At 38.4% G+C, this 12,045-nt stretch overlaps 3 protein-coding genes across 4 annotated transcripts in view; 2 read left to right on the top strand and 1 right to left on the bottom strand.

Annotated features, from left to right (window-relative positions):
* Positions 1-6,268, top strand: part of LOC104764745 (exocyst complex component SEC8-like) — a 10,415-nt gene extending 4,147 nt beyond the window's left edge. For both annotated transcript variants that reach the window (XM_019241346.1, XM_019241345.1), the window contains 17 exons: positions 161-265; positions 500-609; positions 756-935; positions 1,300-1,444; positions 1,527-1,633; positions 1,985-2,292; positions 2,381-2,541; positions 2,661-2,764; positions 3,287-3,357; positions 3,435-3,565; positions 3,643-3,692; positions 3,844-3,944; positions 4,332-4,444; positions 4,616-4,723; positions 5,330-5,512; positions 5,594-5,679; positions 6,070-6,268. In XM_019241346.1, the coding sequence (XP_019096891.1) occupies positions 161-265; positions 500-609; positions 756-935; positions 1,300-1,444; positions 1,527-1,633; positions 1,985-2,292; positions 2,381-2,541; positions 2,661-2,764; positions 3,287-3,357; positions 3,435-3,565; positions 3,643-3,692; positions 3,844-3,944; positions 4,332-4,444; positions 4,616-4,723; positions 5,330-5,512; positions 5,594-5,679; positions 6,070-6,253 (2,247 nt within the window). In that variant the 3' untranslated portion in view covers positions 6,254-6,268. The remainder of the gene's footprint in view (positions 1-160; positions 266-499; positions 610-755; positions 936-1,299; positions 1,445-1,526; positions 1,634-1,984; positions 2,293-2,380; positions 2,542-2,660; positions 2,765-3,286; positions 3,358-3,434; positions 3,566-3,642; positions 3,693-3,843; positions 3,945-4,331; positions 4,445-4,615; positions 4,724-5,329; positions 5,513-5,593; positions 5,680-6,069) is intronic.
* Positions 6,311-8,411, top strand: LOC109131026 (exocyst complex component SEC8-like). Its single transcript, XM_019241347.1, has 6 exons — positions 6,311-6,417; positions 6,644-6,745; positions 6,906-6,980; positions 7,058-7,153; positions 7,775-7,824; positions 7,934-8,411. Exons 1-6 carry the CDS (start codon positions 6,343-6,345, stop codon positions 8,019-8,021), a joined length of 486 nt encoding a protein of 161 aa, XP_019096892.1. The 5' UTR covers positions 6,311-6,342; the 3' UTR covers positions 8,022-8,411.
* Positions 8,745-11,511, bottom strand: LOC104764744 (glycerol-3-phosphate dehydrogenase SDP6, mitochondrial). The gene is made up of 6 exons (XM_010488335.2): positions 11,145-11,511; positions 10,356-10,829; positions 9,934-10,265; positions 9,668-9,828; positions 9,328-9,586; positions 8,745-9,253 (listed from the first exon to the last, which is right to left on the bottom strand). Exons 1-6 carry the CDS (start codon positions 11,509-11,511, stop codon positions 8,954-8,956), a joined length of 1,893 nt encoding a protein of 630 aa, XP_010486637.1. The 3' UTR covers positions 8,745-8,953.

Here is a 12,045-nt window from a genome sequence, read left to right as displayed (position 1 = left end):
TCTGCGCTGCTCTGAAGTTTTATACTTCATTTATGATTTATATGTTTCTGATGATATGTTCCCAATATTTGTACTTACTTGTTCTTTTCACTTTGGGTTACTTAAAAGAAACTGCTTTTCTGATGAAAATGTTGGCCCTGCCTCTTGAAACATGGAACAGGTTCCATCTCGTATTGAGAAGCTCATTGCCGATAAGCAGTTTTACGCTGCTATTCAAGTGTATCTCCAGTCGTCTCTGATGCTTGAGCGTGAGGGGCTTCAAACGGTAATTTACTTACTACTAGTGTTAACAACTGTTGGAAAAGAATTTCATGGTTATATTGTGGGTCTTCCCATTCTTTTTTTTCAATTTGATCCCTAGGATTGTTTTGTAATAAATCCATTGAAGGGGATATGGTATCATCAAATCTCTGTTCGGACTTTCCAAATTATCGCTGTTCGAGGGATCTACTGTTCATATGGATGTTGTACTCATAGATATTCTTGTTCGTTTACCTAGGTTGGTGCTCTTCAAGATGTCAGATCTGAGCTAACTAAGTTGCGAGGAGCTCTTTTCTTCAAAATTCTAGATGATTTGCATGCACACCTGTACAATAGAGGTGAATACAGGTAGGTTTCTTCTTCGCGTCTGTAAACGAAAATTTTAAGCTGTGCTGCTTTTTATCTTCGATTCCAGTGGCCTGCGTGCGTAACAGTGTGCCTCATCATTTCTGTTAGTGCACAATCTTCTGTTCTTGACCATGTTTATGCTGCAGTTCAGTTGCGTCAAGCATATATGAAAGAGATGATGAAGTACCAACAACAACAGCTGTTGCAGCCAGTCGAATGAGCTCACAACCACTGTCTCGTAGAACACGGACACTGAAAGGTGATACTCAGTTTGGTGTTAGAGGGCTCACAAATGGTTCATATAGAACAGCTTCTAATGATGAAAGGTATGATTTAGCAACTTTCCCTTCAATTGTTTCTTCATGGGATATTAGGAACCTTTATTCGTGTATAAAGATTATAAAGTTTATTTTGAGTAATCAGTGTTTAACAATTTTCTGTTTAGTTGTGATTCTCCATACTTACGGCTTGATTGTTAATATTGATATTACCATACTTCATCATTTCCTAATCATTACGGCTTGATTGTTAAAATTCCTTCATTAGAATATTTTTTGATAAAAGAAACTACACTGTAAATTGATTATTGCAGAAGCTGCTTTGTTCTGGAAATACGAAATATACGTTGCTTATTTTGGTATTCCATGACTTCGTTAATGTTTGTATCTTTTATCACATTGTGGTTTTTAGTTCATCATTTGATGGACATGATGAAGAGGACTCCGTAGAACATGATGAAGCCACCACGGATAGTGTCAGGAATGGCACTGATAGTAAATTGCTTGCTTACCACCTTCCGCCTTGGCTTTCTGATTCCACTCCGGACGAGTTTATAGTATGTGTTCGTGAAGCAGTCATAAAGCATATTTTCTCTCCATTTTTTTCAGTCTCATGACATTGCTTTTCTCTTGTTTCAGGAAGCAGTAAGAAAGAGTGATGATCCACTGCATGTGAAGTATCTACAGACCCTTGTTCAGTGTCTCTGCATGCTTGGCAAAGTTGCAGCTGCTGGTGCTATCATATGGTTGGCTTTCTAATAATTTTCATATTTTTCTGTAAATGGTTTTAGAAATGCTACTGTTCCTGTTTTACCGCTGGATATAGTTATAGAAAATTCACTTCTTGAATGCCTCTTAGTTTTAGATCGCTAGTAGATGGCCTCATTGCGTTAGTTAACTTGTCACCCCAGTCATCACTAGATACTATCTTTATCAGATGTATATGTGTAATATTTGGGACCAGTGAACCTTTATCATTCTTGAATTTAAAGATGAATGGATCCAGCTCTTCATTCAAGTTACTTCATGGTAGATTGTACATTCCGTCTTAGAAATTGTGAAACTTTTCTTAGTTATATTTTTGTGTTCTTTTGCAGCCAAAAACTTCGACCCACAATTCATGAGATCATAATATCCAAGATTAAAGCCCATGTGGTGACTACAAATTTGTCAAAGTCCGCCTGTAGTCAGGGTGATCCGAGTGCAGCTGCCGGATTGCATTTTATCAAAGGGCAGTCAGAGGCCTACAGGTTAGCAAAAGAGAAACCTCAAAATGGGATATCAAATTCAGGAACTCACCTTGCTGTGAGCCCTGTTTCGCCTCTTATGGCTCCTGGAGGCAAAGCGCAGGCTGCAGCAAAAGAACTTCTTGACTCAATTTTAGATACTATTGTCAAGATATTTGGTGATAAATTCAACTCTCAAACTCATCTCAATAAATCATTTTCCATAGTCAAAAAATCTCAAAATTTATGTAACTGTTGCTTTTATAGAAAATCATGTTGTTATTGGAGAGCTTTTGGAGTTGAAGGCTTCGCAACATGACATTAACACACCAAAGTCATTGCCTACTGATGTGAATTGGAACACCGAGTCTGAAGCATCCCAAGCTACTGGAGGCTATACTATCAGTTTTCCCTTGACAATCTTACAGGTCCGCTTATTATATTCGATATTACTATTTTGCCGTGAAGCTAAATGTTTATGAATCTACGTTGAACTACTGGGTTCCTATACTTAAGCTTGTTGAATTTCTCTGTGTTGATGATGAAGAGTGAATGCCAACAACTCATATGTGAGATTCTACGAGCAACTCCAGAAGCTGCTTCAGCAGATACTGCTAAGCTTGCAAAGAAGGCTCCAAAGAAAGACAAAAGGCACGTGACCCACTAGCATTGGTAGTTCATACATTTACCCACATGGTTTTCTCATTATCATGTAGACGTTTAAGATTTTGTTCTGAAAGGCTTGGTTTCCATGAACAAGCTTGTTTGTGTTGGGCTGTGAATCTACTGGTGTGGTCATTCGATAATGTAGGGAGGATGTTAGAGTTGAGAATTCTTCGGATGATCGGATGAAAAGGTTTTTACGAAAAATAAGTCTGAAGATTTGTCATTTAGGTTCTTCTCAGCGCACTAGTATAGTTGAGCCTTGAAGAGTATAACACAGATTTGAAATTTGTGGTTGCTGGATCTTTAGCCTGTCTGAGGTTGTTGAAATTTAGCTATCCTTATAAATGTCAATATAGGATATAGTTCAAACGTTGTTTAACATACAAAACATGTCGCGTTCTTTGTCCGCATCATAGTGCTTTGCAAGGGTATTTGTAAATATATGCATGTGAAGCTCTGCAGTTAAGTTAGTGGTATTTATGCTTGTTTGATAATGTTGGTCTGCAGGGATGCACCTGAAGATGGGCTAACATTTACCTTTCGGTTTACAGATGCAACTGTATCGATTTCTAATCAGGGTAATAATCAATCATCCTGACTTTTCTTTAGTTAGAACACCTTTGGTGGACTTAATGACGTTATCTGCTGATGGCAGGAGCTGATCTCATTCGTCAAGGTTGGGGAAAGAGGGCTCCAAATGCATCACTGGAAGGTTACGGATCTGCAGCTGTTTTGCCTGAACAAGGAATATATCTAGCTGCATCTATTTACCGGCCTGTCCTTCAGGTTTAGATTCTGGTTGATCTAACCATTCTCATTCAATGTCAAAATTCTAGTAGACTAATGATCTATGTGGCTTGCAGTTTACAGATAAAATCACCTCAATGTTGCCCAAAAAGCATTCCCAGCTTGTGTAAGTTCAAAATTTCCACTTGTCTTTGAAGGCTGTCATCCTGGCTCAGCTAAACACCTTGCTCACTGTCCAAAATGAATGTTAAACTATTATTTCTCAAGTTGTTAGACATCGCCAGTATTTTCACCATAATTTTCAATACTTGATGCAGGAATGATGGATTGCTTACATTCACTGAGAACTTTGTGAAGGACCACCTGTTACCGAAAATGTTTGTGGACTACAGGAAAGGCGTACAACAAGCTATATCAAGTAACCCCCATAAACTATAGAGATTTGATCATAGAGTTTTTTGTTGCTATTTTAGGGTAATTATTTTCTAAAGTAGACACAGAATTGCATCTTGAAAGGTGAGCTGTTAGTTAGGGCCCTAAAGACTTAGAGATTTGACATCACAAGGTGGTCACTGAAGCATTTGCTCGTAAAACTAACTGAATTGGTCTGCCAATGTGCATCTTTATGTAAAGTTAAAGTATCTTTGAGATTTGTTGCAGATATCTTCAAAGATTCCTTGGCATGAATATACTATAGAAGTATTTTCATTTCACTAATTTATAAAACAAAGTACAAGTAATGTCGGTGTGTAATTCTGCATAAATTCAAGGTTAAAAACCTATGGTTCTCAAAATCATTTTGCAGGTGCTGCCGCATTTCGTCCCCGTGCACATACAAGTACTACTTACACCCCAACCGTAGAAAAAGGCCGACCTATCTTACAAGGTCTTTTGGCAATAGATCTCCTTGCAAAAGAGGCAAGTCGTCTATGCATTGAAAACTGCAAGCTACTTTTCATATGTTTGATCTTCCAAAAATAAAGGATCAGTGTAGTGGTCACTTTCAATTCATCATTTAATACATTTTTTTGTTTCCAAGTTTCAAGATATATCTGTTCTGATGAAACTACTTACTCTTCAAATTTATAGGTTCTTGGCTGGGCTCAAGCCATGCCTAAATTTGCTACTGACCTTGTGAAGTATGTTCAGACATTTCTTGAGAGGACATTTGAAAGATGTCGAACATCATACATGGAGGCATGGATCTTCCTCCTTTCTTATTCGTTGTCCTCTTCTAATCTATGTTATATGTTTGGCATCTGGTTTAGGGGTTTGCGTGATATAGCCCAAAATTTTACACTAAAAAGTAGTTTTGCCAGCGTAATGTGATTTTAAAAATTCAACTGGAGGTGGATAAATTAGATGATATGACTGTGTTTTGTAGTCTACAATCATTAAGGTGTTGCTTAAGATGAATGAAAAAAGTGAACATCGTGAAACCAGCTAGTGTTCAGTTTGGGCTATGTGAAAACTGAGTAGCTATGCTGCTTTAGGCTTTTGACATCGTCTTGTATAGCCTACGGTGCTGGTGTAAGTTATTTTACCAGCGTGTGAGAATGTAGCAGAACTTGGCATTAATTCTTAGACGCAATAATCCTGAGAATTATGATTCAAACAGAGATGTGGAAAAATATGAAGTTAGCCAGTTTTAAATGCACCTTTTCCCCATCTTTGATTAAAATTTGCATTTTCTTACACTATTCTTATCCATTTAATGCCTCTTTAGTTTCCCTAAATGTGAAGTATTGCATTTCTTCTTTTGTACACATTTTCTGACCATAGGTTTCATTGTTAATATTTCAGGCTGTTCTAGAGAAGCTCAGTTACATGCTCATTGGGAGGCATGATATTGAGAAATTGATGCGGCTTGATGCGGCGAGTGCTTGTTTGCCATCTCCGCTTGGTCATGCTGGTTCTCACTCTGAGGCTGTTTCCACTGACGTAGAACTCAGTGAACTATTTTTGAGCTTGCGACCTATCAAGCAGGTAAAGATATTTGCTGTCTGAAACTTATTCTAGTAAAAAAAGTCATTCGGTGAAGATAATAACTATTTGTGTTTCTTACAGGATAATCTTATTCGTGACGACAACAAACTGATTTTGTTAGCCTCTCTCAGTGACTCGCTTGAATTCGTGGCAGACTCTATTGAGAGGTGAGTTCCTTGGATCAGATTTTTTATGCATGCCCTGTTCCTCATCTCTTAGTACATCTTAAATATTATAAGGACACAAGGAAAAGTGGGAAGTTCCATGATGTTATAAAAGCGAAGTAAAAAAGGACATGCATAGTAGAAAATAGGATTGCTAAGAGACTAAAACTAGACTGATCACTATCTTTCCCAGCTCAATCTTGAAGAAACTTAGAAACCTTTTGGTTAAGTGGAAAAGAAAAGCTAGCATAGTTTGATGAGTCTTCCATGAATTTTGTTTTTACCTTTTCTGTTGTGCTCCTTAATCATGTCGAGCAAGATTGTAATTTCTTCCTTCCCTAACAGCTAGCGGATGCAAAGTCTTTCTGATGTTTTGATTTCCAAAATATTTAGGCTTGGACAAGCAGTTCCTCGTGCGGCAAGTCAAGCTGAAGATAATAGCAGAAATCAAGCAACTTCTCCTAGGAATCTGGCATCATTTGCTGATGAGTACAGAAAACTTGCGACTGATTGCCTAAAGGTTCTTCGTGTTGAGATGCAATTGGAAACAGTCTTTCATCTCCAGGTATGTGATTGATGTTCCGTTTGTAAAGAAAGTGGCATGACTATGAGAATTCAATCTGTGACCTGTAAAACTTACGAAATACTATGGTGTAAAAAAAAGGAATGACGAATAGGGAATACCTGGAGGATGAGGATGCTGAAGAGCCAGACGACTTTGTGATATCTCTTACTTCACAGGTTAGTTATATGATTATATCTATGTAATTTAGAAAACAATATTCCAGGAATGCACTTTAGTAAGCATTGTTTAGTTTCATAGCCATCAAAGATTCATATCTGTACTCTAATCTAGTTAGCCAGATGATGAAGTCATCTTAATTTTCACCCTTGTTTTGCGAGATGAAAATGGTTTGAAACCAATATTTCTACACCAAGTTTCTCACGCTTCCTCTTTTTACTACAGATAACGCGTAGGGACGAGGGAATGGCGCCTTTCATCTCTGGTGAGAAGAGGAATTATGTTTTTGGTGGCATATGTGGAGTTGCAGCAAATGCGTCCATTAAGGTACACCTTTACTTTTTAATCTTGTAAATCTATTTTTATTTATGGGATTTTTTTGATATATGGTACTTCGAGTTCATATTTGAATATACCATACTATAATTCGATCTCCAATAGGTTATCACAATCTTGTAAACCGTGACCTTATTACGAAATTTTCTAGGCTTTGGCTGACATGAGGTCAATCAACCTTTTCGGGGTTCAACAAATATGTCGGAACACTATTGCATTGGAACAGGTAAAGATCAGCCCACTCCTTATATTTAATAATGTCTAACAGCATTCACTATCTTAATTTCTGTGTACTTTATGCAGGCCATGGCAGCTATTCCATATATCGATGGTGAAACTGTACAACAGAACCTAGATCGTGTCCGTACTTACTTTGAACTACTAAACATGCCATTCGAAGTAAGCAAAAAAGGAGATTGTTTCTCTCTTGGTTTCTCCTTTGTGGTTGTCAGCATTATTATGCTTCGAAAACCAAATACTCAAATGTCTACATAATCTTCTGCAGGCGTTGCTCGNACTTTTTAATCTTGTAAATCTATTTTTATTTATGGGATTTTTTTGATATATGGTACTTCGAGTTCATATTTGAATATACCATACTATAATTCGATCTCCAATAGGTTATCACAATCTTGTAAACCGTGACCTTATTACGAAATTTTCTAGGCTTTGGCTGACATGAGGTCAATCAACCTTTTCGGGGTTCAACAAATATGTCGGAACACTATTGCATTGGAACAGGTAAAGATCAGCCCACTCACTATTTTTAATAATGTCTAACAGCATTCACTATCTTAATTTCTGTGTACTTTATGCAGGCCATGGCAGCTATTCCATATATCGATGGTGAAACTGTACAACAGAACCTAGATCGTGTCCGTACTTACTTTGAACTACTAAACATGCCATTCGAAGTAAGCAAAAAAGGAGATTGTTTCTCTCTTGGTTTCTCCTTTGTGGTTGTCAGCATTATTATGCTTCGAAAACCAAATACTCAAATGTCTACATAATCTTCTGCAGGCGTTGCTCGCATTCATAGCAGAACACGACCAAATGTTTACACCCACAGAGTCTGCTTCTCAACTTTATTATTTCCTTTAGCCTGAATTCATCGAAATAAACACAAGAATGAGGCTAATATAGTTTTTGTGACTATACATCACATTCTTTGGCTTGCAGGTATTCCAATCTTCTGAAGGTCAATGTTCCTGGAAGAGATACTCCTCAAGATGCTCAATCCCGCCTTTTGGAAATTCTTTCTCACTAATGTCAACTCTTCGAGCCATTCACCGATTACCGTGAATAAACAGAAGCTTCTCCAGCAGCCAATTGAATTCATGGTTTCTCATAAGCTGCAGAAAAAAAATCATAATGGTGAAATCCTGAAGGAGAAGCAGGAAACAGAAAATGTATATCATCTTAGTGCTTCTACTGCCATAAGAGTATACGGTTTCGTGAGTATCTCAATTTTTCATTTTTTTTTTTTAATTTTGAAAAACTCTTGTCTAGTTTCTGTCTAATACGGAACCAAGACCTTTCTTTGAGAGCTTTGTTTTGTTTAAATTCTTTGGTAGAGATTTTCCGTTGTATAAAACTTCCCAAGAGTGAGATCATATTCCTTCCAAATGAAAACAAAAATAGAAAGAAAGCCACAAAATATCTTGCTATTCATCTTTATTTTTTGTCAGAATTACAAACCACATGGCTAAATCTGAGATTCTCTCTTTTGGGCTTTTAGTTTGCCAAACATTACTCTCAAATTTAAAACAAACATGACTATAAATTACTATTCACTTTGCACTGTTGTTCTGATTGTTCTTGTGAAGATTGAACCTAAAAATTGTGTACTTCAGTTTAGAATCTGAAATCTCGGACTCCACTGGACTTATAGCTAGCTCTCTACAATGATGTTGAGTTTCTTTCCCATTGCCCATCAAATCTTTAGATAACAAGAAAGTACATAATATAGCATCCGTCTTGGGTCTTCTTCTTCTACATTTAGAATACCAAAAAACAAGAAAAACACAATTGTTTATCCCGAGAAACGTGAGTAGCCGCCGTATTATTCCATTTGTATAGTACAATTATCATTCGTTCTCGCTAGTCGCAACCCAAAAATCCAACAAATTGGAAAATAGTAAATAATCAATTCAATAAAGTAGTAGTAGCGTAGTGTAGTGTAATTTCTGAGAGGCCGCTTTAGTTGTGTTTGCCATCGTTAAACTGTGCGTTTTGGGAAGACTTGAAAGTTTCAAGAAACTCTTTAGCCTTTTGCAATTCCTGCTTCTGCCTCGACTTGTCCCACTTGTGTTCACTTGCTAGAATCTCCACCACACGCTGCAACGCCCGTGCCGCTGCGTCTGTGTCCAAGAACGCGATTCTACATCTCCTTGCTATGAAATCAACCGCTGATTCACAGTACTCGTGCCTTGCACAGTAAGCAACTTCTGCTTCCAAAAACGGATACCCGTGCGCCAACCGTTTCCCCAAACCCTCCTCCTGCAATCCGAAACCCGAAATGTTATCTATGAAAGACATGAAGAAGGATGAGTCTGATTAATATAGAACCGAACCTGAGCTATGGTGGCGACTCGGTCAGCCATTGAACCATAAGCATGAGACAAATGCTTTGCAGCAGCTGTGTCCATTGCTCCAGGAACCACTTTACCACCGTAGGTTTTCTTCATTCGCACGTATTGCTGTGCAAGAGTTGTGAAGGAAGATGGTTCCCATCCATAAGAACCCAGAAGCTGTAGTTTCTGCGTTACACATTCATTGGTTGGACTTAGCTTTCCCGATTTGATTGCTGCATCAACTGCATCTTCCGCCATGCTGAAAACAAATTACAGATGAGCAATAATAATAACGCAACTTTAACAACATTCTGCCTACTGATTTTTATAATAACCTCACCTTCGGTAAGTTGTCCATTTTCCACCCGTGATTGTAACCAGACCAGGAGATTCCTCAAAGACAACATGGTCTCTGGAGATGCTCTCTGTGCTCTTGGCTGTTGGATCCATGGCCAATGGACGGATACCACTCCAAGCCGAAAGAACATCAGTACGTCGAACCTATTGAAAATTTATGATGAATTATATCATCAACTTGAACTGTTTAAGAGAGATATGGTCAAGAATCGAACTGATTATTCATCTTAAAGCTGAAACTAGACATACCTTAATGTTAAGATAGTCGCTGATTGCATCCAGTATAAATTGAATCTCATCTTCATGAGGTTCTGGAAGTGCAGTGATTGACGTGTTAGAGTCAGTGGTACCTGCTACTGTTCTTCCCAACCACGGTAACATAAATACAACACGACCATCCTTAGTTTTAGGGACTATCAAGCCCATCCCTTCTGGAGAATAGTAATCAGGCAGCACAATATGTACACCGCTGCTTGGACATATCATTGGTTTTGTATCTTCATCAACCATCTTCCTAATGGAATCACAGAACGGTCCAGCCGCATTGACAACTACTTTTGCATAGCTGTCAAATTCTTGTCCTGTCGAAATGAGGCATCACATAAAAAAAACTGTAAAAAGTATGGCAGAACAGAGGTATACTGAATTATTGAAATTGCTAGTCACTGTACCTGTGAGATTGTTACGGACTCGGGCACCAATTATTCTCTTAGTAGCATCATCTGTAATAAGCGAGACAACCTCCGCATGGTTGAGAACAGCTGCACCAGCTAACGCGGCAGTACATGCCAAACCCACATTCAGACGTGAATCATTCATTTGCCCATCATAATAAACAACAGTTCCCCTTAAATTCTTGTCTTTCCCTTTCCTTGCAAGAGTGGGGAAGAGCTCAATAGACTCTTGTGCAGAGTAATATCTGGATAGATGCAATAAGCGTGGTCCAGCGACCAAGTCATACATTTTCAATCCCATCCAGAAGTAGATAACTTCGAACCAGTCAAAACAAGGTGTCATACAGGGCAGAGCATGGCAGAGGTGTGGCGCATTATCAATGAGCTGCTTACGCTCTTCAAGTGCGTGAAATACAAGCTTCAGCTGTCCATAATCAAGATTGAAAACAGCTTTCTCCAAGTAACGAACCCCTAATCAAGAAAAGTGTAAACGAGCACTAAATCAAATGGTGCATTAATTATATTAACGGCCTAATCCTAACGCATATCCTTAATACATCATGTTCCTTCAATGATTGAAGTAACAAAACCAAACACACAAAAATGCTAATTACCCCATTGGAAACCAATGATATAGTGAGCACCTAACGAGGATTATACTATTCAATTCCAACTAGTAAACTAAGCAATTATGTATATCCGACGATTTGAGAAAGCTTTCTTATCCGAATTCATTCAGATACCCAACGGCAAACACAAAATTCAAAAAAAGTACGATTCGATTACCTCCATGAATCAGCTTAGTTGATCGGGAAGAAGTACCGGAGGAGAAATCCTCTCGCTCTACAAGACCAACACGGAGACCACGTGTAGCAGCGTCGAGAGCGACTCCAGAACCGGTGGCTCCACCGCCAATGACGAGAACATCGAGAGGATTAGAAGCGCTGGCTGCAATCAGAGCAGACTCTTGAGCAGATCGAGACGGTACGGTAGCGGCGGGATCACCAATCATACGCCGCAACGAATCTAGAACAAGACCACCGCCTCTGTCGCTGGAGACAACCGACGGAGAGAGGTAGACAGCGCCACCGGAAGCAGCAGCAGCAATTACGGCTGCTCCTGCGGCTAAACGGCGAAAAGAAGCGGCCGACATGGAATTGTGGAGAGATCAAAGAGTATGGGTGATGAAGAGGATTGCGTTGGGAAGCGAAGCGAAGCGATCATGGGAAGGAAGAAGAAGAAAATGATTGCGAATGATTGATAATATATGGATTTATCAAAAACTGGAAACTGAATCCACTGTAATTGAAACTTATTCGTTAAATTACGAGTTCACCCTCTTGAGCTTACCTTACATAGAGGGTGAGTGGAGTGGGGATGGTTTGGTCATTTTACATCAAAGTTTCCGAGTTCCAAGGAGTGTTTTGAGTGGCCTGCAAGAGTTTTTTTTTTTTTTAAGGCTTTTCCAGTTATTTTTTATTGGCTGTTAAAAACTGTTTTTAATTCATTTGTCTGAGTGAGAGTAAATTTTTTTAAATTAGACAATAGTCTCATCGGTGTATTTTAGAAGGATTAAAAAAAATTCATGAGATTATTAAAATCTATGTAGATGTATAATTTCGTTTGGAATAATTGAACCAGTAAAAAAATGTATGGTACTAATTACTAAAAAAAAAAAAAAAAAAAA

Source organism: Camelina sativa, chromosome 19 (genome assembly GCF_000633955.1).
Source record: "Camelina sativa cultivar DH55 chromosome 19, Cs, whole genome shotgun sequence".
Lineage (NCBI taxonomy): Eukaryota > Viridiplantae > Streptophyta > Magnoliopsida > Brassicales > Brassicaceae > Camelina > Camelina sativa.
The sequence above is the reverse complement of the archived record's forward strand: the minus strand, read 5'-3'. Positions and strand labels throughout refer to the sequence as shown.